This window comes from Melanerpes formicivorus, unplaced genomic scaffold (assembly GCF_026170545.1).
Source record: "Melanerpes formicivorus ecotype bairdi unplaced genomic scaffold, bMelFor1.0.p_v2 SCAF_6, whole genome shotgun sequence".
NCBI lineage: Eukaryota > Metazoa > Chordata > Aves > Piciformes > Picidae > Melanerpes > Melanerpes formicivorus.
This window is the reverse complement of record NW_027142358.1, coordinates 17,751,463-17,778,729: the sequence shown is the minus strand read 5'-3', so window position 1 is coordinate 17,778,729 and position 27,267 is coordinate 17,751,463. Positions and strand designations below refer to the sequence as shown.

Genomic DNA, 27,267 nt, shown 5'->3' with positions numbered 1-27,267 from the left:
CCACTTGAGAATATTACAAAACCCATAAAACCTGTTTCACTACAACAGACATGCTTTCCAGCCAGGGGATATGCCAATGCATTTCTGAAAGTAAGAAATAATCATAGTATGTTTCTGTTAATAATCTCTGGCACAGAAGGTGAGAAAATGAAGCTGATGCATCAGCCTCCCATCTCCACAAGTCTCTAACTTCTTATTTGTATGTCATCTTTCAAATACAAGAGGAAATTTACACGGGTTGGCCCAGCATTTTGTGTAATCAACATGAAACATCTTCTGGATGGGATGAGGTTAGATTTTTATGGAATGTACTTTATTAGTCCAAACTGGGAACTATTTCATATAAGATTAAAGGGAAGTATACCTGTTTGTATTCATGTAGGGAAACAGAACATTATCATCAAAATAAACTTTCATGACAGCTACGAAAATATATTTTTAGCAAGAAATTTGTGTTGAGATACTATGCAACCCTTTATAAAACCAGGTAAAACCATAAACCATACCAGGAAAAGACTTACTCATGTTCTCAAAATGCATTAAAATAATCTCTCTCATAACTGGAAGATGCAAATTGCTGTCCCAAAGAATTAAAAATGAGAAACAAATATGAAACACAGCTTGTATGAACAACTCATATTTACTGAAGAACTTGATAAACACTGAAAAATATTCATTCTCTTCTAGATACAAATTAAGTATTCGAGCTTACATGTCTTCTACTGTCTAGTACCTGCTTCTAGAAACAAGTTACAGTGCTGTGCTAGACCCAAACTGTTACTACTTTGTCCATATTTTGCTAATACATTTTGTAATTCTGCTAGCAGTCTATTGGGATATTTGATTTTTAGCCCAACAAATGTCTGGGAACAATTTATTCACGAATGATCCTCCTAACTTCAGAAGGGCGACTTAAATTATAGAAGTTAGATGCAGCAGACCTGAGCAATTTAGGGTTTTTTTTGTTAAGATTTGACATACCTTTATACATCTGTAGGCAATCACAAGGGTTTGTGGGTTTTGATTTGGTTTGGTTTTCAGTAAGATAGTGTAGGCTGAAAAAGCCAAACCATTCATTTTGCTATGGACAATCTGCAGCATGTTTATGGGGCTGCTGAACATCATCTCTAGTATTCTATTATACGTTTACCATTGTAGCTGCAATGACAGGCACAGGGCTTTCAGGTGGCCTGAGTTTTGAAACAAAGCATTTGAAAATTTTAAGTCATTTTTTTTGAACTTTCAAAAGTTACAGTGGAAATACTCTTTTCAGATGTATTTTGATGGTTGCATTATTCATGTAAGATTGATTATAAAACATCAGGGAATAGAAATTTGCTTTTACTGTATGATTTTGAGAATTACTTAGGTCCAGTTGAGTGTACCATAGAGATTCATGCACATTTTGCATGAAAAATTGTAGATAAACCCACTTGATTTCAGTATTATGTAGACTTTGAGTTTCATATCTCTGGAAAAGTTTGTAGTAACAAATGTTACAACGATTTCCTTGCGCTGCTGTAATGACTGGAAGGAACATGAGCTTCACCCTTTTCTCTATTTGCCACAACTAACAGCATAGACCAGGTAAACTATGTCATTTCTGTGGCTATTTACAAAATGCTGGCAGAAATTTTAAGGAAGTTATTCCCTCCAACCTGCACATTTAGGTGAGTCACTTGTACCCTTCATATTTGCTTTCCTCGGGGCAGCCAAGCACATGTATTTCTGGCACCGATGTAAATAATAATCTGCAGTATCATTTTTTTTCCCCACATGGGAAGTACATTTAGTCTCTCATGGGGAACTGAAACAAGATTGTCACCATTCTGACTAATGGCAACATAGAACAAAGAGGAAACACTTCAAGGAAAATAGTTACAGTGTGTGCAGAAGACATGAATACTTGAAAGCAATAATCTATTTCTCAGCACTCATGAGCAGGAAGGGAGTCAAAATAGTTGGACTAGAAAACACTTGTGAAGAATTTTTCATTAAGCTGCACTTAATATAGGTAATTATGTATGACAACTACAATTATGAAATGTATGCATTTTATAAGAATAATCTCTGGTAACATAGGTGACAATAACTATTAGTGAAATATTTCACAGGAGTTAATGGTTGAAACAACATTGACTCATACTGGAAGTCTAAAATACAGAGTATTTTCTGCATCTGCTGGTTGTTTTCAGCATCACTATCCAACTCACCTACTGTACAGCAATGTTGTTGCAGGGCTTTTCAGGGCACCATGCATCTCCCAGTTGAATGCTGCTGCTGAAAACACTTCTTCTTAAGGAAGAACTTCAAAAAGTGAAAATCTTAATGCCTTGATTGCTCAAGGCAAATAAAGAATTGCCATTTACAGACATAAGATACAGGAAAAGGATTGGACAAAGCAAAAAGTTACTGCAAATGCCATTTTTCTGTCTTTTTTTTTTTTTTTTATAGATCTTTCAACAGAAAGAAGAGCCCATATAAAAATGGGCTTAATTTTCAGTGCCATTTATTTTGAAAGTATGCATTCTGACAGTTGTGTCATGCCAGTGAAGATCACTGTTGTATCACAACTGAACTCCTTCTGTATACATAGCTGTATCTGTTCACTGTACATAAGCATTACACAACATGGCAAATGTTTGTACAAAGAAAAAAAAAAAATCACACTGCTTAGTGTTTGTCTGAAATCAGGACACGATCAAGTATGATATCCAACACTGGAGGAAGGTGTTTAAATTCCAACACAGCACTTTATATCCCATTTTTCGTAAGATGAAAATCTGTGTTCAGGTTTTGGCAGTTTGACTGTCTCATTTCTGAAATCACAGACTTTAATGGAAACAAAGGTGATACACAAAACAACATTTGAAAACAGCTAAATTGGATTGTAAGTGACAGGAACAAGCTCTGGTAGAACTGGATTATTTAGAACAACCATCACAATGCTAACAAGAAGTCACTGGGATTTATGTCCCAACATTTGTAGCAAACAAAACGGTATCCTTAACCCTATTAAATTGCAAACAAAAATAGTGCTGATCATTTACTTGTCCACATAGAACACGTGACCCACATTCTGACCATTTTCCAACATATCAAGTCAGTGTTGTAAGCACAACAGTTTTATATTTCACCTTAACAAATTCCAATGACGTTTTCCCTGTACAGTTTGATTCATAGCTGGGTTTTAGACCAATTTCGCTGTGCAAGTGTTGTTTACTCAGGAGTTTCAAAGTAAAAAGTTTATTTGGAGTTATAGCAGTGTCCTGTGCATGACAGTGTATCCAATTTGGAGCTGAAAGGACTCCAATTCACTGAACAAGACTGCAAACAAAATCTCCATATCTGAATTCAATCTAAAGATGCTGTACATTCTATTTTGAACTCATAAGAGGAACTATGATTGTACAAGACTGTACATTTTAACATTAGTAAGATGTAGTTGATGGAAAGTAAATTGTGTCAGATGAACTCTCTTGATTGCCATCAGTCTGTACAGCTTATCTTGTATCAAATTTATCTTCATTGTGCTAAAGGTAAGAGAAGTTAAGACTAGTGAAACAAACTCTCTTCTCATTAAGACAAGACAACACATTTTACAAGACTTCAAATGTTGAATCTCAAGTCCTCTACTGAGTTACTTAATGTTTGCTTCCAAACCAAGATAATGGCTTTGTTAGTGCCGACATCATCATAACACTTCTCATGTGATAGCAAGCTCAGTAATTTGGGACCCTGTTTCCCCCCTCCCTTCCATATATTGTTTGTGCTTCCTACATAAATCAAGTGGTTGTATGGAAACAGCCAATATAAAAGTAGCAGTTCAAGTACGTTTTTCCGTCCAAGAAAGCTGTAACACAGGATAGTTAGTCTAAAAAACAGCAAGAATGAAGTACAAGGGCCATTTGCAGTAAGTTGCCAATGGAACCATATGCAAAATGGCAATCTAGAAAGAAGTACTGGAACTACGACTCTTATCCAGCTTGATATGTTTTCTGAAAGGGGAAATCACCAATTATAGTCTTCAGCATGTATAACACATTTTAGAAACTACCAATAAAAGGGTTTGCCAATTTAAAAGTTAGTTGTTGATTGCACAAAGAATGAGCCAGTGGACTTTCCATTCTTTGCACCTTTGTTCCCCTCAGGAGTCCGTTACCTTTCACAAAGAAAATTTTAGCTATCAAACTTGTCCATAAATTTTGCCGCTGAGTGTGAAACCATCCAGTTAGCATATACACTATCATTTGCATATCTTGAAAACACAGAGTTAGTGCCATCGAATCTTGTGAGTGGAACGGGGCTCTCCTCAGGCCAGTTCGGGTATGACATGCCTAAAAATGAAAACAGATAATTTTTTCTGCACTGAAGAACCATAACTTCATGTGCAGACAGTAAGGCCCTTGGCAAAACTCCCTTCAATATTTTAAGCCAGTCCACTGGATTTTGTCCCAAATCAATTCATACAAATGATGTTTCAAAATCCCTGAAGCACAAATTCAGACGTAGGCAAAACCCCAGAAAAAATAAAGTGCTTACTTGATTAAAACCAAAAATATATATGCATGCACACAGAGTGCATAGTAAAAAACTAATAATTTTTCTTCTGAGGAGTCTCCAACTTTCCATAATTTCCTTTTTTAACAATCATGTAGCAATATATTGCTTTGCAAAAGGAAGTTCTTGCTGTACAGGAAGTGCTCCAAGAATTAACAAACTTGTTTGGGACAGGATCCAAAGTCCATTCCAATGACTGAGAGTATTTCCATTTACTTAAACAGGCGACTTCAGTGGGGTTTTGGGGACACTCTCACACCCTCACCAGGGATACCCTGCTTAATTTTAGGAAATCCAAGGAGCACAACTGAGTAAAGTCCAACAAAGTCCTGAGCACTCTTGTCTTGATTCAACATTTAAACGTGTATTTCAGGCATGTAATTATTTGCATTGAGTCCACTAACTGCCTCTCAGTTGAGGCACAAGTGATCACTGAAATGAAAGTGGAGTGCTTAGTACTATGTTGATCCAGCTGTACAAGCAGAGAACCATACCAGGGTGAAGATTTTCAAAAAACAGAAATATGACTTTGTTGCCTATTAAGCATTCAGAATCTGCCCACAGCCTTGGTCAGCCTTGGCCTTTTTCTGTTACTGCATTCTTTTTAACAATCTGGCCACTAAGTGCCCCAAGGTGAATGTGAGTTGAGGGAACCTATTAAAGAAAATTATAGCTAGGGTACAGATCAAAAATAGACCCAAAGCCATGTCTTGATGGCAGGTTTTAAGCTAAAAGATACAACTTTTCAAAAGTTATACTGCTTGAAGAATGAGGAAAAGAAAAAAAACCTATGATGATGTTAGTAAATATATAAAAACATGTAGAATATTTAATCAGGAGACAAAATGTAGGAGTTTTGGCAAGAACCATTTTTACTGTCCATCTCACCATCACAATATGAAAGCATATGTTCTTGTTAAAAACACTTGCTACATCATTCAATCAAGGTTTAGTACTGACATTTTCATACTAAATCGAAGGACGTGAAAACAGCTGAGTGTATTTTCAAAATGCCCAGTGGTAATGAAATTTGTTAAATTACTTTACATGTTGATTTAGTCTGTCTGTAATACTTATATACAGTATTTCTACCTTCTGTATATAATACTCTGGTTTCATTCTATGATACATTAACTAGACATTTCAGCTTATGGATTCAGAATGCATTAACAACAGCTGAAATGTAGAAATCCATCTAGATGAATGAAAAATGTTGCAGATGGGTCTTATCATTGAGCTATAGCAAAAAACAGTATTTAAAAAAAACCCCACCAAAACATCTATTGCTTAAATTAGAGCTGCAGAATCTAACATACTTTAAATGTTCCCAGCCTCCCTCAATAGGATAGTTGAATTAGGTACTCATTAGCATTTTTTATTTCCCCTGAGAATACTTCCCTGATCGTCCTTTTTTTTTCCCTTTTACTGTATGATAGCTAGTCATCTCACTTATTTTCACATCCTTTTAAAAAACATTTATTTTAAACACAGCTGCAAAATGACTAAAGGATGATCCTGATGCAAACTTCGACATTTACCAAAAGAAAAAACAAACAAACGAAAAAAACCCAAAAGAAGCTTCCAAGCAAATTTTGATTGGCTTCATTCAGACAAGAAACACTGTAATGGGGTTACAGAGTCTGAGAACAGTGCAGAAGAAAAAAATTATTTTTTTTTTTTGGTGTTGCTAGAATCTAGTAAATGCATGTGAAATTCTACCATAGAGTTTGTTTTCAATCCATGTGGAAGGGAGGGTTCGAGGGAGGGGAGCATTATTACAGTCCACGAGTGGTGTCTCCTCTTCTGAGAGCCCATCATCATAAAGTAAGGAATCAGAAGGTGTGGAAGCCGCAAGATCTAAGTAGTCCTAAGGAATGAACACAGAACAAGTTGGGTTAACACGTCTAGCAGCATTGCTGGTTAGGTGTAAAAGATAAACACGCTGCTGGTTTCTTCCGCACAATTAACTACACATTAATTAGTCAAGCTCTATCTTGGATTGACTTTGGGTTTAATTATGATTAAAATTTCAGAAAACTTGCCAGCCTCTGTAGTACAAGTCTGTCACTGGACATGCAGATAGTTTGCATACTAATTCTCAGCAACTGTAAATTTGTGGTTGACAAGTTAGTGATTTAATGTATGGCCTAGACGTTTCACTCTGCCATTTTGAAGTTAGAACTTGTTTTTATATTCTAAACAAAATTGTTTCCATTTGTTTATTAGTCCTTTTTGCACCCAGTGTAAATGCCATTACACTCTCAAATCACAGAATGATAGAATGGCTTAGGTTGGAAGGGAGATCATCTACTCCAACCTCCCTGCCGTTGGCAGGGATGCCTCTCAACCAGACCTGGCTGTTCAAGGCCTCTTCCAGCCTGGCCTTGAACACTACCAGGGAAAAGGCACCCACACCCACCCTGGGGCAGCCTATTCTGGAGTTCCACCCCCCTTGTACTGAAGAACTTCTTCCTCAGATCCAGGCTAAACCTACTTTCCTTCAGCTTAAAACCATTCCCCCTTGTCCTATCAGTAGACACCTATATGAAAAGTCCCTCTCCAGCCTTTCTGTAGGATCTCTTCAGGTATTGGAAGGCAATCTTCTCAGAATCTTCTCTTCTTCAGGCTGAAGAACCCCAGCTCCCTCAGCCTATCCTCATAGGTGTTCCAGCCCTTGGATCATCTGGTAATGGTCACTGTATTTCCTCTGTTTGTCATTTCTAACTGCTCCCCGTCCCACAAGTAGTAGATTTTTTTTAATAAAAACAATGATGTGTTTATGTACAAGTAGGTATTTTATAAATATAAGAAACTCAGACTTATTTTTAGACCTCAGCATCCATTCATTCAAAGAAAGTCTATACAGGATTATAATAGTAACTCAGAATGGTAGAATCATACAGCTTTTGTATCTATTGCTATCATCATATAACTAAACCAGGAAATAGTGCATCATTCTAAGCTGCCCAGGGTTATGAATTCAGGAGTGAAAGTAATAACTCATCTGCATTTAGGGTTGAAGTCACCAGAGCCACTATAAGAAGTAGTACAGCTTTCAAAGAGCTGGATGCATGTGGATGAAATTAGATGTGTAAATGCTTCAAAATTTGATGAAAATTAAAGTACTTTGCTTTTTAAAAAAAATTATTATTTCTGTTTATTGAAATTCAGATAATCATGCAAACTTGCAAAAACTCATGTTTTCACACACTTACCCTACTCTTCACCATCATTTTCTCTAGCTCCTTGCTGATCTCAGCAAACGTTGGTCTTTTATCGGGTTCTTGCTTCCAACAGCGCAACATCAGGTTGTACCTGTGACCCGCCGCAAGGCAAGGAAAACCCCAAAACTGTTAGAAGTGGGTCATGCTTCTGCTTAAACAATTTAAAGTACTGAAGTTGAACTGTGGCATGAAGGCCATGCACAAATACCTCAATCTTTGTTGCATGTTATGTTAAACATCCCCTTGAATCAACAGCTGTCATTCACAAGAATGGGCTTTTATTTTTACTAAACTTTAAGAGTTCAAATGATGATGCTCTTGGCTGTCTTTGAAGGACTGTAATCCCAGGTTTCTTAACTTGAATTTCACTTTCTCCAAGAACCACCTCATGTGTAGGCAGCATGCCAGATTTTTAATTGATTTTCTTTGCATACGTCTTTGAATATTTTTGTGTCATCACTGCTGTTGTATCAGAAAGTCTTAGTTCTTTGTTTAAACTCTGAAAAGTTTCTGTAAACTTTTCTTCCAAGTGAAGCCTAACCTAAGACTATTTGCATAAACTAACATTCTATTGATTACTTCTATTGTTGTTACTTTGATTATATCCTTATTCTGTCTTTAATTGCTTTCTATAGCATACAGCATGGAAATGAAAGGGAGCAAAATTTAAGTTGTATAGTTGTGTGAATGTCAGACAGACACTGGCTAAGTTCTGAATGTGTAACTTTCCAATCTGTGCTACCCATATTTTTCTAGCTCCAAGTATTTTCATGACTGATCTAGTCATAAAAGTGCTCTAATTTTGGAAATAGTTGGCTACAGGAACTATGGAAAACTGTAGAAAAGCACTGCATTTTTTTGTCTTTATCCATGACCTCTTTCTTACTTAAGTAAAGCAGTGAATGCAATTGAAGAAAAATGATCCTTAAAGTGGGATTTCAAAGCCTGTCAGAAAAAAAGTTCTGAGTAAAAAAGAAATCTGAGCCAGTCAGAAAACCATGATGTGGCTTGAATAAAAAACATGGGCAACTGACCTAACTTAGTAATAACCAATGATATAACATATGTTTGAAGAATTGTCTTGTTTCCTGAATGAAACAAACAAAAAAATCAGATATTAAGTATTTTCTAAAGGATATTTGCCAGTGACCCTTGTAAACTTCTACCTTGCAACTAAATTCAGTAACTTTCTAAGTAAACCTGACCATGACCAGGTAGATTCCCATGCTGAACATAAAATTATGCCTTACCTCCAAATGCATTGGAAGAACCATAGAGAGAAGATATTTCACCTTGAGAGTATTTTAGTAGATGAGCAAATAGAATATGAACTGTCTCTAAATAGTAAAGAAATTGTGATGGGTTTATCTAGTCATGGAAAGTTTGTGTCTCTTGGCAATTCTCTTCTTCCACTTTACAGTTCCCTAATTTCATCATATTCATGTACTACATATTTTGATTATCCCTCTGACGCAGCACATAAATGCTGATATGTATATTTATTTAAACCTTTTAAAAAGAATATTCAAGGGATATTTCATAAATCTAACCAGGTCAAGAGGTACTTACATTTCTTCACTGCAGTTTTCTGGTCTCTCCATTCTATAGCCTGTTTTCAGGAGGTTAAAGAGTCTTTCAGGAGCAATACCTGGGTAGGGATTGCCGCCTAAAGTTACAATTTCCCATAGCAGAACTCCGAATGACCATCTGAAAAAGAGACAATGAGGTGTTATTTAGAGCGGTATGTTTCAAGAGCTTAGTTTGGTTTTCACCCAACTAATCTCTTTCTAATGTTTTGAAAACTTGCTCAGATTCATTGATTGCTGGGGCAGAGGGGCTATACAGATGCATATTGTTCCCAAACACTGCTCACGAAAAAGACTGGAACCAAGACAGCAGAGATAAAGGATACCCTTCTTTTATCCATTGCAAAAGCTAACTGTATCCTGAGAAAGCCCTTCCCATGGTGGCCCAGCCCAAAGGCTTGGGGTTTTTTGTGTACAGTGCTCCTGGAGATGTCCCAGTTCTTCCTTTGGCTACAGAAGTTTAACCTCCATAATTAGCCCTTATAATCCTTTTCAGAAATAACTGTCTGAATTTACACAGGGTGGCTCAACCACTTACCACGGGACTAGTTTGCTGTCTTGACAATCAGGTTCTGTTTTTTTATATGCACAATATTTATTCTAATCATAAGCAACACCTTCAATTTTATCTAGTTTTTTAAGCCATTTCAGTCAATGAGGACTTAATTTTCTTCTTAAAGGTGGTAAGAGGGTAGATTTTTTTTTCTGTAAATAATTAATGCCTGAAATGCAGTTTAACGTAGAATGGAATACAGAAGACTCTGTTTTCTGAAAGGAACAGAAGAACTGGTCATGTTTTTAACCTACTTCATTGAGGAGCTTGGACAAAAAGACCTTGCTCAATGGGTTGAAAATATTTAGATAGATTAAAATAGTCCATTTTTGGAGGACAGGCCAGGAGAAGAGAGGCAAAAATGTTGTCCTTTCCTTACTGGAAAGCTTTTCAAGACTTGAAGAGGCTAAAATTGCTCTGAATGTGTTCAACTGACAGAACTGCCAAAATCTGAGTGTTCAAAATGAAGGAAACCAGCCAACACTGTATCATTCAAAGGGGATACTCAATGGAATGCATCTGGAAGCAAAATTACATACAGTTAGCTTTTGTGCTCTCATGATTAGGTAATTTCTGTGAAAACTCCAATTCTAAGAAGATTTTGGGAAGTGTTTTACATTTAATGCCAAACCAAGCAGCCTTGTGTGAAAATTCCATTTCAAAATGTTAGCCACAAATGCCACCTCTTGTCTGAGTACATTCCACCTGTGCTTCTCACATTTAAAAGACCAATAGTAACCCCCAAAGTACAGCAATAAAACTTCCAAAATGGGCAGAGAAGCCATTGTCTCTCAGTCCTAAGTGGTATGTTACCATTTTTCTCCCTAATGTCATTCACTGAATTAATTTTTAATCACTCTGCACATTCTTGAAAGCTAATGAATATTTATAGCATTTTCATATAGTTTATTAATATACCTCCTCATGCCCTTTTTGAAGCCAATTATGCTCTACTATGAGGTTGTAATTCTGTCCAAGACTAATTGAAATAAACTTTGTAGCATGGCAAGTTTTAGTTTTAAAAATACATCTGCTTAAGAGGAATTTTACAAATATGGAAGGAGGGAGTAGATTAATAATTTCTTAAAGTTGTTTACTAAATGGGCATATAATAATAGAATGCTGTAGAACGCTGCAGTGGTTTAAATCATTACACAAATTAAACACTGTGGGAGGAAAAATGGGAAATAAAAATTTTCTCATTGTGCTGAATAAAGATGTGCTTAGAAGCAGCCAGGAAATAAAAATATGAGAGGAGGAAGACAGTGGGTAGCTTTCCACTGATGTTATCAACCTCTGATGCAAAAATGGGATTTTGTAAGTGCTAGCAAGTGGTACTGCTATTAAGCTCCACTAACCACTAGCTATTTAGAAAGGCTGGAAAAGAAGGAAGCAGCAACTGGAAAACAGAAGTATAAGGAATCAGAAAAAAAGCAGAGCATATTGGAATGATCATTGGGTATATTAATATACCTGTTCACCTGGAATAGAACTGCATCACCACAAACAACAAATATAAGGAATAACATTTTTCAGTGAGTCTAATTACCTAAGATAACAATGAAAACTGCAGAAAGGAACTTAATTATCAGTTGGCTGCTGAAATGGCATTCATGGAACCTATATGGTGAGGTTGACAGAGCACTGGAACAGGCTGCACAGAGAGGTTGTGGAGTCTCCAGAGAAGGAGACATTTAAAACCCACCTGGGTGCATTTCTTCCTGTGTGACCTGCCCTATGTGATCCTGCTTTGTCAGGGAAGTTGGACTAGATCTCCGGAGGTCCCTTCCAAATGCTAACATTCTGTGTGTCTCAGTACTGTTCTGTAGGGACTTGACTAAATTAGGAAGGGCTACGTAACACTTCTACATTACTTCATGCATAATGATATGCATAGTGAAGGTGACCTAACCAGTGAGTCAAAGGCACTGTTAGAAGTGTGGCAGACCTTTTGTCTTATTGAAACAGACCTACAAAGTGAAATGCAGTGCTCTGTTAAGAATACCTGAGGCATCTCCAAGAAAGCTGGTAAATCAGCATGGATTTACATGGAGATAAATCTAGATCTGGAAAGCAATAATGCTACACAGCATCAGTGTGCTGTCCAGGGCTCTGAACAGGCTTGCTTAATGCTAGCTGGGCAATCTTTGTGTGGCATTGTCTCGCATATGCAAGAGATGGGCTCCTGGGCTTACTAGAAACCATTGGGAAAACAAGCAAGGAGGAATGGTGTAGGATCCAGAAGAACAGAGCAGGCAGTTACATGGCAACACAACCTAAGCTGGCCCCAAACCACAGTGACAAATCTGTTTTGCAGAAAATAACAAAATGAAAAATACACAAGTTGTTGAAAGGATTTTAACATTTCTCTGGAAAAAGTCATTCTGGAGACACAAGTCAGCACAACAGATACTCTGAGGAAGATTGAGACCCCCTCTAAATAGACCTAAGTAAAGGCAACATTCTCCTGAGAATTACCCCAATCTTTTTTTCTTTTCTTATTCCAAGTAAGTAAATGAAAATAATTTGGAAATTTTGTAAGGAGTTCCCAAGGCAAGAAAATGTTTGGGTTTTTTCATTAAATCTGTAAAAAGTGAAAAGTGAATGTAAATAATTTTGGAAGTACAAATCAAAAGGCTCCTATTTGTATATACAGTATTATCAAAGTATTTTCCATCAAAGTGAAATGTCAGATCCTCTTTCAAAGGAAGCCTGGAAAGTATCAAAATCCTACCTAGCAGAAAATCGGGCATAAATACTGAGACTTTTGAAGTCCCTTAGAGGTTAAACTAGTTAGTTTTACAGTATCTGTGCTTTTCCCCTCATCTCCTTAAGCAAGTACACAAACCATAAAAATACAAGAATTTACACTTACACATCACTTTGTGTTGTATAGATATGATCAAACAGGGACTCTATGGCCATCCATTTAACAGGTATCCGACCCTAGGAGGGAACAAAGGAACAAAGCAATTACTGGTCCGAAAACTAAGTTTCCAAGTGGCACACCAAGGTATTTCAAAACAGATACTCTATCCATACTCTAACATTTTCCAGTGGACTGAATGATTGGGTATTTAATTTTAAAAATAAAAAAAATTAAAGTGAGAACTAATTAATTTCATTCCACACACTTCAGTGATTTAATTATGTACGATAAGGTATTGTGTTTCTTTTTCCCAGGTGGCCACCATCTTAAATCAGATAAACTCAACTCTCTTTTAACAAAGAGCTGCATCCAAAGAGTTGTATTCTCCAGGTATGAATACCTGTCCTCTCATTACTCTTGGGAAATGTGCAAATGCAAAATTATGGGGAATGATGATTAAAGGAGAAGAGCTGTCTTATGTATATCAAGGGTGATGTATAAATGCAACCAGTTAGATGTTTAAGATATCTGTGGTTTCAGAACAGCACCTGAACAGTTACATTTGGTTACTGGCTACTAAACTGAATCTACAAGTTACTACTAGCAGAAAGTCTGCTCCAGATACTCCTGAAAATCTAGCTTTCCAGAATTTTCAAGACGTTCCATAACCATCACAGTATCGCTAGCATTCACATGCCTTGCTTCTTGTACAACTGTTTTGGTAGGATTGGAAGCTTTACCCTTCTTCCTTTCTCTTTTTTTTTTCTTTTCCTCATTGTCCTAGCCTTTGAATACTACTACAGTGACAAGTGTCTCAGAAGTAAAGAGGAAAATATCCATCAACACCTCACCAAATAAAATGAAACTGCCTTTATAAAAATGCATCATTCTTAAAATACAGAGCAACTGGTACAGATCAGTGTAAAACAGATACATAAGAAGACAGCTGAACGAACAAAACAAAGCCCTTTTACATATGATCATGTCTTCCAAAAGTGGGTTTTTTTCCCTTCACAACTCATTTTGACTCATAAAATATTCACACAAACTGGCCTGAAAAAAAAAACAGGGAAAGCTAAACTGAAAATGTGCAATATTTATGGAAATACTTTCATAAAATTCTAACATTTTCATATGCAAAAAAAAATCTCTTGACAGGTCTTTCATATTATGCCATAGAGGCATCTGAACTAACACTACCCATCGTAGAAGTCAACAGAGTAGAGTACTGCTGGTGAACATCACAGTCTGGCCCGGATTTGACTTGTGGAAGTTCGTGGATGTCAGGTAGATACAGATAGGCAGAAAGCAGCGTTTGGCTTCCTGTATTGAATGGTATTTTTTATACAAATAAGTAATGAGAAGCCTAACTTATCTTCTCAGTCTGAAAGTTGTTAACCACAATCATTTCCTTTCAAAGAAGAGTCACGTGACTCAAACCTTCTTTCCATCAGATTTCCTTTGCCCTGTCCTGTAGGTTGGAGCATCACCATATTCTGAACCCTGCCACGAGCACTGCTAGCAGGAAGAAATGTATCCAGGCACCTGACAACAATTTACTGTGACAGGCAATGCAGAATTGCTTTAAATAACCTGTGGCACATAGTATTAGCTGCTAATCTACCCTGACCCGGGACAGACAATTTTGATTAAGATTTGGTATCTTTGACACAGTTGGAAGTATTTCTAGGAGACCTTTGCTCCAAATCTATTGCACAGATGTGACAATTCTGGAAATTAGGATCTTCACAGACGTTACATGCAATTTTTTAACTCCTTGGGACTTTAAATAACAGCAGATCTGTCCGTCCTTCTCTTCACCTTTCACAGGGTCCCAGAACTACTGAGATGGACAAGGACTTCACCCCTCTATTCAGAGAAGGGTCAGCCACAGAAGCTTCTGTTCCAGACAGGTTTTTGATTATCTCCAGGAATGGAGATTCTCTGGGCAGGCCATTCCATTTTTCTTCTTTTTAAATGGAATTCTTCATATTTAAAATGGCTCTTGTAGCATCTTGTCCTGTGACAGGGCCACAATGAGAAGAGCCTGGCTCTGTTAGTTTTCTTCCCTCCCATCAGTTATTTACATACATTAGTAAGATCCCCCTGAGCCCTCTTCTCCTCAGGCTAAGCAAACCCAGGTCTGTCAGCCCCTCCCTGCATGTCAGATGCTCCAAGGCCTTAAACATCATATTGACCCTCCTTTTATTAACTTCTAAGTATTAGAAGTAAACCAGTTTGGTTGACAAGTGAACAGAAGGACTTGGAGATGATAATGATAACTTCAATACGATACATCTTTTACAGACACACACATACATATGTATATACATGTGTATATACATATGTATGTATATGTGTATATAGATGTATGTATGTGTGTGTGTATATAGGTATGTATATGTATTACTGTCCCACTGATTAAGCTCATAATTTTGCTTCATCTTTGTTTCTTTATTATAGATAATTTTTCTAACTAAAAATTCTCTATTATCTTTTCAAGTAATGATTCTCTTGATTAGGTAATAATTCTTACTACTGTTTTTAGTATGCACTGTACCTTGCTCCTCTTGACATATGAGTCTTCTTCATATACGTCACGGGAGAGGCCAAAATCTGAAATCTTCATTTTGCGCCCTTCTGCCACCAACACATTTCTGGCTGCTAAATCACGATGGACAAGCTTTTGGAAGAAATCAACAACAGTGTTTATGTTTCTTGTGGAGGAACCAACTGCTGACATGACTATCTATCACAAGGACATGCTTGGATCACTGTTAGACTGCCCTACCTTCATTTCTGCGAGGTACTGCATTCCTCGTGATATCTGCCATGCGAATGATATCAGATCTCCCATGGTTAAGGCTCTCTCATCAGGGTTGTCCAAATAACTTGAATTTCTGTTGCCATCACTACCCACATAGCTTGGTCCCACTTTTCTACTCTCTCTGAGGAAACTGCGCAAGGAGCCATATTTAGCGTATTCCACAATTAAATACAGTGGGCCTGGAATGAACAAACACATTGGTAAGTAAACAATTAATAGATAACCATTGGAGTTTTATTTGTGTTTTTAAAAAGTCTCTGCTAATCAATACATTGTTTTGAACAGTCACAGGCTCCAGATACCTATGGTCTTCACATAAAAGGTACTAAATCAGCCATGGAACAATATACTAGTTTTAGTTTACAGCTTCTGTGCAAGATGGAGGATTTAGTTTCAGCCTAAATAAAAGCAGAATTTAGGCTTTTGCCTGTGTCCCCCCATCTAGATAGTTTCAGACTGAAAAAGAGACAGCCGTCTTACAAATCAGATCTGTGAAACAGCCTAATGTACGAGAAACTTAAAAAAATAAATATTTAAATCACAATCATTTTTGTAGAGTATGAAACTGAGCTTACAAATTATCTGCTAATTCTGGTGTTACATTTAAGGTGCCTTTACAGAGCACTTAAAAACATTCCATAGATATCTCCTTTCCATCACCGATATGAATAATACTCACTCTGTGCTTTAATGCTAAATGCATTTTTCTGCTGTATCAAAGCCTCCCACCTCATACACTAATAAACTAAGTTCATATTTATTAAAAACCTGTGACTCAGAAACAATTCACTTCATTTGAGACAAAAAACAAATTACGTTGTATTGAAAAGGCAAAAAAAAGTATATCTATGTCCCACTCTGCTGGTTCATTACCTTACTAAGACTCAGAGATGACTTGGTCCTGAATTATATTCTCTGTCTACAAGTAAAAGTGTCACTTGCAACAGAACTGGGTAGGTGAAGAAGGCAAGTCTTTGTCCAGGGTGGCAACATGCATCATTACAGATGCAAAAGGAAGAGGATGTTGCCATGCAACATCATTTAACATGAACAGAAATTATTCAGATCAGTTCCTATGCACAATAGAAATTTGCTTAATTGCCAGTTTGCAATACTTGTGTCTGAAAATTGTCCCCCTTGATATATACTTTCAATGACTGTGGCTTTTAGCAACTATTTCACAACAGGAGGGAAACAATAGTTTTGTGACAGAGGAATAGCACTATTAATCTAACAATCCAGCTTTGTTTTAAAAAAAGGATCTGTAGTTGTCTGGGATTTTTGGGGGGTTTTGTTTTTGTTTTTCAAAGGGAGATCTCACTCCCTGGCTCAGGTCTCTAACCACTGTCTTAGCATGAATAGTAACAACAATAATGAAAGCTTGATTAAACTTTAAATATAACTCACATTTGAAAACACTTACTGAGCATCAACGTAATATAAAAATTATAGATTGGTTGGAGAAGAATTGAGAGTCAATTAAATAAGTTTAAAATAATAAAAAAAATCAAAATGTGCACTGAAGAAAAGCACAGGAAGAATGCTTGCCTACACTGAATTAGCATTTCTCCATCCCTTCACACATTACTTTTCTTATATGTCCCTCACTTTATCAGCCAGCAGCAAATTTAAAAGATACTCAGCAATTATTAAGCAATGGCCCAAACCCATCAATGATTTGCTCTTTATGGACTTGCTTGACATTCTCATCTCCATAACAAGCTTTTAATATTTACCATCTTGACTGCAGGCTCCATAAAGTTTGATGACATGAGGGTGGTTCACCTGTTTCAAGAGGTTGAACTCTGAAAGTAGATCTCGCAGCTCACTCTGGGAAGCATTTTCTGCAGGAAATATCCAAACACACAGTTGTGGTTGGGAAGGCATTACTCTAGAGTTCTCTACATAATATCTGAAGTATGAGAGCAGCCACTTCTCTTGGCATTTGTAAGAGGTTGGAAAACTCCCTGCTTTCCCACAAGAGAGAAATTTTCCTGTCTTGCAGTCATTTTTATCAAAGCCAAGAGATGGGACTGCTGCTGCTCCAGCTTGGTAACGTGCTCTAATCATCACTCTGTCCTGATACAAATGACTATAGAAAGAGTAGGTCAGCCAAGATTCAGGACCAGAGTCTCTAATATCTTGCATACAGTTCAGATTGATTATACTAAGAGACACATATGCAAACTTCACTGGAATTGTATGACAATGTACAGCTCCTGGAGGCTTTCTTAGCCTTTCAAGCATTTTGATATTGCAGAATTTTTCTAATAAACTTTGTCTTTTAACACACTGGGGAAATCTCTCATCATAAAGACACCAAAGGTCAGAGATAACCCTCTTTCTAACTCATCGTTACCCTCTCTGACACACAGAGTCTTCCTGGACAATGCCTACACACTGTCATTCCTGTGCAATTGACACATACGTGGTCACCTTTACATAAGGCTAATGAAAAATAAGCTCAGCTTCTGCTCTTTGGTACTGTACTGTGTCTTTACCCATAAAGGCTGTGAGCACCAAGTTATTTGTTTACATATCCATTTATAATACATGTGCTAATAGTTTGCCCTGGTCATGAAAACTTTTTATTCTGTTCTAGTGCGTGTTTATATTGGTACTATGTTTCTATCTCACATATCCCATATTCTGAACCTCCACTCAGACTAGGGTCTTATGCCCCAGGCAACGCAATATTGGTTGGTCTTTCAATACTGCTAGGGACTATCAAAAAATAGGCATTTATGTAACACAAAAATTAACATCAACTGCCTGTGAGAACATCCTATTTTTCTAGCTCTGAAACTGTTTAACGTGTGCAGGAACACACTAAAGTTCCCCATATAACATACTGATTTGTCTGCTGGAAAAATTACCCGAGTGTACAAATGGTAAGCTTTGGTGTTTTATGCCCCTTGTTTTTACAAATGGCAAATACTCATTTACATATTGGCTGGTGTTTTCCTTTTTATTGTGGTGAGGCCACTTGTAGTGTGCTGGAGGTCAGATTTAATTCATATGAGAAAGGTGCTAATAATGGCCTGAAATAATTATCCCTCCGTTGTTTTAAACCTCCATCCATACCTCTAAGACTACTTTGGCCCAGCTAATTACTTACTGCTTTATTGTCGTCCCTCCCAGTACATAATGTCAAATTGACAAGGTAGGGAGAGCCACAATCTGGACTGTCCTTAAGCACAGATTATGCCCAACTATACAGCCCAGGCAGGAAATATCTTTTACACGAGAGACTTTCTCCATTAACATACTGGTATGCATACCATTCCCTTTTAAAGATCAAGCAGTGGAGAGCCCCTAATGCTTGGACAAATTACTCCCTTTGCATCTGTTATGGGGAAAGAATGGGTGATGTTGGCCTGATCCAAAATAACTGTTCTTTGTACTTCCTGACAGTATTATAAAGACCACTGTCTCCAAATGCAATGTTTCTGAGTTGTCATGTGCTAACAGTTAAGCTGGTAACAACAGGGAAGTATTTGCAGAATGACAAATGTTCTTCACAGTCAAGTTGGAAAATGGAATTTCAGGTGACTATCTGCAATGCAATTTACATTACAAAGGGATTCATTAGAACCTGAAGTATTACTGCAAATGGCAGATCAGTTTATTAAAATTAGTGGCTTAAAATAAGGGGTTGCTCCTTCACATTATCAATTTTGTCAATTTCCTTCATAACAGCTGGGGAAAGATGAATGTTCAATTGTCTACATGTAAAAGTAACATTTTTACCACTATGTCTTGGAATCTTAATACAATCACATGGTGTTAATGAAATGGCTAGAAAATGCAGTGACACTAAGGGCACAAATAAATATGAAATTAAATCATGACTAAGACTGTTCTATTGATAACGATATACGGTTGTTAAGTATTACAAGTAATTGTTAACTAGTCTTCACTTCTGAAAAGACTTAGCCCCTAGACTTCCTCCATATGACCTGTTCTTCACTGTACTCTTTGCAGTGCAGTCATGCACCTCAACAGTGCATTTATTTCCTTGGTGAAAGGAAGGGGTATGTAGTATCTTTTCTGTCAGACAGCAGCAGATGTTGCATATAACAGAAATGGTAGTAAGTAGTAACAATTTTTTATAATTACATGGTTTTACTTATAAGCAACAGTGAAAGGTTGAGCTCAAGGTCCCGTGTTATCTAGCCATAGTTTGTTCTCCCCAGCTTTAAAGTCTTAGGGAAAACTGGAGACACCAGGAAACCGCACTGGGCTATTCAAGCCAGTTTGGCAGAGCTCCTAGTAGTTGAAGAGCAGACCAGAAATTACAAAAGTGGATGGCATTCTCAATCAGAAAAGTAACTTGTCCATTCTGTCTCTTGATGTGATTTTAACTTTCTTATTTAAAAAGCCCTTGACAAAGAAAACTGGGTGAGGCAAAAAAAACTAAAACAAAAAACCAGAAAGCTTTAACAAACTCTTGCAATATTTCCATCAATGCCAAACAAAGTTAAATACATATGCTATGTTAAGACAAGCTTCTTGCACATCATGAATTAGAATTGCTTGTGGAAGTTACTTCCTGAATGAATTTGATACTGGCTCCTAAAGTCAGAAATCTGTCAGAAGAAATAGAGGCTGTGACACTGGTTGTTTTTAGCTGACCTTTTACTTTTGTGTTAGCCCCTCTTAGAATCTGTTCAGAGGTTACACCAAATAGTTTTCAAATAATTTCAGGCCCAGATGGGAATGTACCTTTTAACATTTTCACTGCTACAGTGGTATAGCCAGCCCTTCCCTTGAGTCGGAATGCTGTTGCCTTGACGACCTTTCCAAATTCTCCTTCTCCAAGAGTCTTACCCAGAACTAGGTTTTTCCGAGGGAATTCCCACTTCGGATCTTCCTGCAGGAGAGAAAAGATGAAGCAAGAAAAGGAGTAGCTAGGTAAACCCAAAGCATTACTGTTCAACAGGAAACCATTCTTCAGGAAAAAGCATGCTGTAGTGTTCAATGATTGGTTGCTCTATTTATCAGCATCAGTGTATTCCAATAAAAGCTTCCGACTCTCTAGGTACTTTGCCAATGTTTCTTTTCTGTTGTCTTGAAAAGATCTCCTATAAAACAGGCTGTACATGTAGTCTATGGATAATGGATTATATCTACAAGTCTGGGAAATTGGATACAAAATGGAGTGATACAGGATAAATGCTTCCTTTCAGAATAACTATGAATGTGTGATCTAGGACTTAAAGTACATCAGTTTTACTCGTAGAATAGGGCTTTCCCCTGAGAAATCATCAGAGACAGCAATTCTCTTATTAAATTAGTGTTATTAAGCCTTAAGGTTGCAAAATGTTGACATGTACAAATCAGACAAGAAATTAAAGCAACAGAGCAGGAGGTCTGTGAAGACCTTGGTATCTAACATTCAAATAGATGTGATGTTGCCACAGATGTCATATAAAGTAGCAGTGTTTCTCTACCATGCTGGTCGATGAAAACACACCATCTGGCAGGCATCTTGGGTAGTATGTGATTCCACAGAGAAGAAACTGGAAGTAAGATAGCATAATTGGGCAAAAAAAAAAAAAATGTGGGTAACACTCCCACACCAACTGATATCTACAATCAGTATATCAGAAATCAGGAACAGCCCTCAGTTAAATTTTTTTGTTTGTTTGCTTGTAGTACTATGGCTTATCACAGAGACTGCAAACCTGCTGATACTTCATTTTTATTTGGACAGTGCTGAAGTAAAATCACACCACTGTGAAATGCAGAGTTATATTTAGAAAAAAAGCTCAAATCAGACCTAAGATGTTGCAGTATATTAAAACATAAGAAAAGTGGAAGAAAATACTGGCTTTATAGAGTAAATTATATGGTTTATCCAATCACTTGTTCAGAATCTTCAGTTCCCTGCCTGTCCACATGATTACTGATATTACTTGAGTTGGGTGTTTCTATATGTAGACTGTATTTCTGTAACATTTTCTGCATGCATAAACAATGTCTTTTTTAGAACAAGAGAAACATCAAAAAGGAGCATACAAAAAGATATTCGGCTTACTGGAATTTTGAAAGTGTCTACAGACACCTGGTTCTCCATGGAATCCAAAGAAGGACGGCGGACATTGGTTGAAGAGTAACTGATGGGGTAGGACTGGGCTGGGCGTCGGAATGTCATTTCTGCTGAGGCGATAGGAGGCTTTGGAGAATTCTTGTGGTGACGATGAATGAAATAGGAAGAAAGCAGCACAGAGATGAACAAGGACACCAGCACTGCCACTACTATCACAGTCTGGCACATGTCATCACAAAGTTGCTCTGTGGATCAAGAAGAGCTGTTATAACTTTGCTTGTCGTCTCCTAAATTGGCAGTGCATATAATGAATTGAGGTGTGACAGAAACAGAACTCTAATTTAAAAACCTAGAGGAAAACTTAATAACTAATAATTCTCAATAAAATTTGAGAACTTGCAAGTAAGACCACTGCACCTACCTACTGTTTTTGGATGCCAGCAGGTAGTTGTTTGCCTAACTGCATGTGTAAATGTCGGGATAGGTAGCTTGCCCCCATGTTACTTATCTTTATAGACATAGGATACTTACTTTTTTTTTTCCCTTTGGAGACAGAAAATTTTTCCTTTCTATTTTAACAAAATAATTGTTTCTGAAAACAGTGCTTAATATTGCAACTGCTTCTAAAGTAATACCCTGCTTACTATTTCCCATTTTATGGAAGCGTATTTAGCATTTTACTTTAGAAACTAAGTTTCTTTAAGTTTCTCCAGACAGCTTCCATAGAGGATCATTTCCCAAAGAAATCAGATAATTCTGATTCATCAGATAATTCTGACTTCAGATACATAGTCAACTTAGCTACATCTGCAGGCTGTACCTCAGAAATAAGTGGAAACAGCACAATACCTTTCTGGAATAGAGAAGTGGGGAGAAAAAAAAAAGAGAGGTGAAAAAAGGAGAGGAAAAAAAGATAAAGAAGCTTTAAGCTTCCTCTTTTTTGTATACTTACAGAAAATGTACTGAAAAGAGCAGTTCGGTTTTAGAGATGCAAAATACTTAATGTTCATTTATTAGGAATAAGGAAAATAATTAACCTCCCCATTATTTAATCTACATCAGTCTCTGATTTCAAACAACTGCACAGAGCTTTTGTGTTTAAACAAAGGTCAATGAAAAAAGTAATCCATTCCCTCTCTTACCACAAAGGGTGCTGGCTGTCTGACATTTTGAAACCAAGATTTTCAGAAATGGTTAGGAAGCTGGAATTACTTAAGAGTAATAGAAGCTGTTCTTCTAATTTTCCTAGCTGTCTTTGCAAATATCAAGTGAGTCTCACTGAAAGGCAATTGCTGCTGGAAAATCAAAGGGCGACCAACCTGTTTGTAGTGTAGTAATGGACAAAAATGAACCTTTAGCCAAGGGTAGGAATGACTCCCTTTGAAAATTTTCAGGCTCCATAGATGAAGGCAAGGTGCTATCTTTTAATTAATTTTCCACTGGCTTATTAACATGCTCACAATTTTATATTCTTATATATATAGATGGTAGATACAAACAGAGGAATAGATTAATGTCAGAACAACAGAAAATGTTTAGACTTACCCTTGATATCATCTTTCTCACAATAACAGTTCTGTTTTGGGAAGCAGTAACAAATCCCATGTCCTGACTTAATTCCAAGATTTCCAGTGCCTTTCCCATGACCACCAATAATGTTTCCACCTAATCAAATATAGAGACAAGCTTAAGACTGTCACATGCAGTTAAAGGAAAAGAATAACAATGCTCAGCATTTGCCATGGGTTTATCCTAGTATGCATCTGAAATTTGACAGTGCAGCAATAGTGACAGGGATTCCTGAGAATTAGAAGAAAGTTTGAACCTGAAATGAAGGGACTTTGGACTGCTTGAACATTAGACCTAATTATCAGTTATTGCCACTATAGAAGAGTCTGGATTAACATTTGTGCATAACACAAAAAAATTAGTTCTCTTTGCACTGCATAGTTGGCATACTTTCCTAATTTCTTATAACCCTTAATATCCTACATAGAATCCCATTATTTAATGCCAAACATATACCTCAAATGATCATCTCAAGTCTGTCCTGACTCAGTTTCCTCATAAAGCATTATGGTTCTGTAACAGAAGTCATCTTATATTTTTAAATGCTCCCTAAAACATCTTCTCTAGTCTATTTTAGTTTCTCTCCACCATTGTCTTAGATATTTATTTTACTCATGAGCTATGTATAGACCAGTGGTCTACATACTTGAGTTCCGTTTCTGGTTCTGATGCAAATTTCTTTTTACCTTGCAAAAGTCAGACTACTGTTCTAGATATAATTAGTTCCACTGCCAAATGGTAAAACACTGGGGAACAGTCTAGGAAAAACACTAAGTGCCAAGTTAAGTGATAAAAAAATAATCACTTGTTTTCTTAAAATGCAGTGTTTAATGTTAAGAAAAAAACCCTACAGAAACTCATACAAAACTACTCTTGACTTCAAGCAGGCATTCTTCATGCAGAGTTAATTGCAGCTGCATATATTTCCTGCATGTATTATAAAAATTACCATTAGTTGTGACATTTTTCATTTATAAACTGCCTTTAGTCACAAATGACATTGTATATACAGAAACCAAGCAAGTCCTGCAAATTTAGCTGCCCCTCAGAAAATTTGCCTAAACCATAAAGGGATTCAAAAGACAAACAATCAATATAGACTTTTTATTTAAACTCATTTTTCTCCATCCCATCTATGCTGATAGTAGAGCAAATGACTGTTTCTTTTACCTTTCTTTGGATGTGTACTATGAATGGAAGAGGAGGATATTTTTTGGTGACAAAGCCAAACATTCTCTTTTAGAACAAGTGAAAAAGGGACTTGAGGATTTAAGCAAAACAGATTATTTTGACCGTCTTTCTAGGGAGGCCACAGCTACTAAACTGTAAGCAGCACACAGCAGTGCATTGTCACTGCAGGTGTACACTGGAATCATGAAGCTTCCTATATGCTTTTCACCAGTGCACTGGTGGTAGGGAAATTCCAAGAGTTATCAATATCATTTTGAATTTTGTGATGTTTTACATGGTGCTGTTTTAAATCCACTGTTTCCATTGCCCTGCAGTGGGAAGGAGCTTTCCCTGCTTCAAGGTCATTCAGAAAAATTAAAAATTGTGGCCCTATCCCATACCACACAGAAACTCCAGACACTGAGGAAGTAGAAACACTGGTTGGAGAAAACCAAAGATGACATGCAACTATTGCTGACGACAAACATGCAAAGCAAGGTGGAAGCCTAAGCACTGTATTATCTTTCCATCATCAAAAAGCCAAAGTTCAAAGGAACCTACAAATAGCGGTCATTTAGAAATGTTTAGCCAGATTCACAGATGCAGCCAGCCCTAAAGCAGATGCTACAAGAAAGTCTCTTACTCAGAAAGCAATTAGGTTGCCTCTATTTGATAGGCACGGCTACAGCACCAGCTGTTTCCGCTGAGTGCCCCCGAATGTAATATGCCAAGTGTTAGTGTGAGAAAGCAGTTTTGGGATTCAATTGAGTACATAGCCACCATAATGACAGATAAATTTTAAAAATAAGTATTTTAGCAACTTTCTGTACATAGAGAATATTCTTCGTCATAACACATCTCAAGCTTTCTAGTTACTGCTTGCTATTCCCAAAGAAACGTGTCCTGCCAGTAAAAGCTGATAGAGCAGTACTTCTGCACTTCTGAGCTCCCATACCACACTCGTTTCTTTTCCTGTAAATACACTGCTAACCTTTACATCTTCAGGGTGATCTGTAAACTTGCAAGCATCAGCAGGTATGTGAGTGGAATGTAGAAAGATCAGAGAGATGGGTTCAACAAAAATAAAACCAAAATTCCTCCATAAATGCTGTTCAAATGAACCTCTCCCTGTATCTTTAAATAAATCAGGCACTGGATCATTCAGATAGTCACTTCTCAAATAAGGCCAGGTATTTCCCAAAATGATCCTCTGTAGGCACATTTATTTTCAACTGAAATTGATTTCTTCTTACGTATTTAACCTGGAGTTCAAATAGGCATGATTTCTAGCATATTATACTAAAGTTTGGAAATAGAGCATTAACTTGCCTAAACCCTATACCTGTTTCATCAAATACCTCCACTGAAAAATACCTTCTGTGAATTAACAGGAAGCAGAATGAGAAAACTTTGTCTTTCTGTCACTGTTAGCCAGTAGCTCTTGGTTGACAGCTTAAAGAACAGCATTAGTCCCTGTAACTTTAACTCTTGTGTAATTCAAATGCAGGTTTTACAATGAAGAGATGCTAAATATGTTGAGCTTGTAAATGTTTCTGGAACTTGAACAGTAATCAGTAGAGATACTGAAAAGCTCATCCTAAAACATTTCCATACTTGTGCAGTCTTGGGGGCACACGGATGGTTCCTTGCTCTCAACCGCATCACAGATGCCATCTGGACACGTCTTGATACTTGGGGTGCACGTGGAATAGTTTGTGGTGATCCCTGTTAACACACAGACAGACAGCTGCACAAATACCACGAGGCTTTGAAGGAAAGCTTATTGCATCTTCTCAGTATATGCTGACACAGCAAATCACAGGTTACTTTTCTTACATTTATGACTGTATCATCTAGTGAAGTAACAGGCAAGACAACAGCTAAAAGCAACTGGAAGAAATACATTTTCCACTGCCCTTTGGGCATGTCACTTGCAGTTACAGTGAGTAGTACTTGAAAAAGAGCTAGCAGACCATTTTGAGACTGAAGAGTAGCTTTCACAGCTAAAGATTCCTCTACACATTTACTCACATACTTGAATATGAAAGTTACAAGAAGTCAAGAAGAATCTGTGATGTTCACAGAGTTAAAGCATGGTCACAGAAGCACTTCTCTGGAAGAGTCAAGAGTACTGTCACCCATTGGATCTGTGCTACAGACCACATTAAACAGAAACAACAGAGACACTGCTTCTGTGTCTGCTGGGGTACACCTGCTCACAGGCTCATAGATATGTTCCAAACTCAGAAAAGATATTTTGCAAACCAGAAGCCACCTGTTCCAGCACCTGTTCCACTGCTGCAAACCCAGTTCATTATCTGCTGTTTTACATGTCATGTTCAACATCACCAGTGACAAAATCAAGAATGACCATTTCAACTTCATTTTCCTTGCTAGTGCATGTTTCATTTAGGTATTATGATTTAATATTTTGGCTGCAGCTTCTGTGTAGTTCACAGTGTTGTCCCATCAGAATAAACTTGTTTAAATCTATAGAAGTCAAATTCACAATTACAACTTGACTGAAGCTTGATTTCACACAACAGAAATGTACCTTTTCCACTTCCCTGTCGCCATTGGCATCTTCCTGTTAGCACTCCTAGGCCACCACACTCTTCACATTCAGCATGGTGCTTACTCTGAGCACAAGAATCGGGGCAGTCCTCTTCCTTTTTTAAAACTGTTGGGAAAAGTGTTTGCTGTCAGTTCAGGACAAAGGAAATGAATACACAAGCAAGTCAGCTCAAATCAGAAGGATAGCTCTACTCTTAGGAGTTCACAGGAAGGAAAGGAAGAAAGGAGTGGAAGACTGAACACTGAGCCAACTATCAATAAACTCAGATAACAATTAAGGTCC

The 27,267-nt window shown here is 37.2% G+C and overlaps 1 protein-coding gene across 2 annotated transcripts in view; it reads right to left on the bottom strand.

The window, feature by feature from the left end:
- Window positions 1-621: 621 nt before the first annotated feature.
- Window positions 622-27,267, bottom strand: part of RET (ret proto-oncogene) — an 85,785-nt gene continuing 59,139 nt past the window's right edge. The window contains exons 8-21 of one of the 2 annotated variants that reach the window (XM_068139943.1): window positions 26,965-27,090; window positions 26,025-26,135; window positions 23,217-23,336; window positions 21,660-21,916; window positions 20,345-20,492; window positions 17,356-17,463; window positions 15,584-15,798; window positions 15,353-15,475; window positions 12,799-12,869; window positions 9,354-9,491; window positions 7,776-7,875; window positions 6,280-6,427; window positions 4,163-4,337; window positions 622-3,533 (exon numbers count right to left, since the gene is read on the bottom strand). In XM_068139943.1, the coding sequence (XP_067996044.1) occupies window positions 4,180-4,337; window positions 6,280-6,427; window positions 7,776-7,875; window positions 9,354-9,491; window positions 12,799-12,869; window positions 15,353-15,475; window positions 15,584-15,798; window positions 17,356-17,463; window positions 20,345-20,492; window positions 21,660-21,916; window positions 23,217-23,336; window positions 26,025-26,135; window positions 26,965-27,090 (1,823 nt within the window). In that variant the 3' untranslated portion in view covers window positions 622-3,533; window positions 4,163-4,179. Of the gene's footprint in view, window positions 4,338-6,279; window positions 6,428-7,775; window positions 7,876-9,353; window positions 9,492-12,798; window positions 12,870-15,352; window positions 15,476-15,583; window positions 15,799-17,355; window positions 17,464-20,344; window positions 20,493-21,659; window positions 21,917-23,216; window positions 23,337-26,024; window positions 26,136-26,964; window positions 27,091-27,267 lie in introns of both variants that reach the window. The other variant, XM_068139942.1, reaches the window with a different exon arrangement.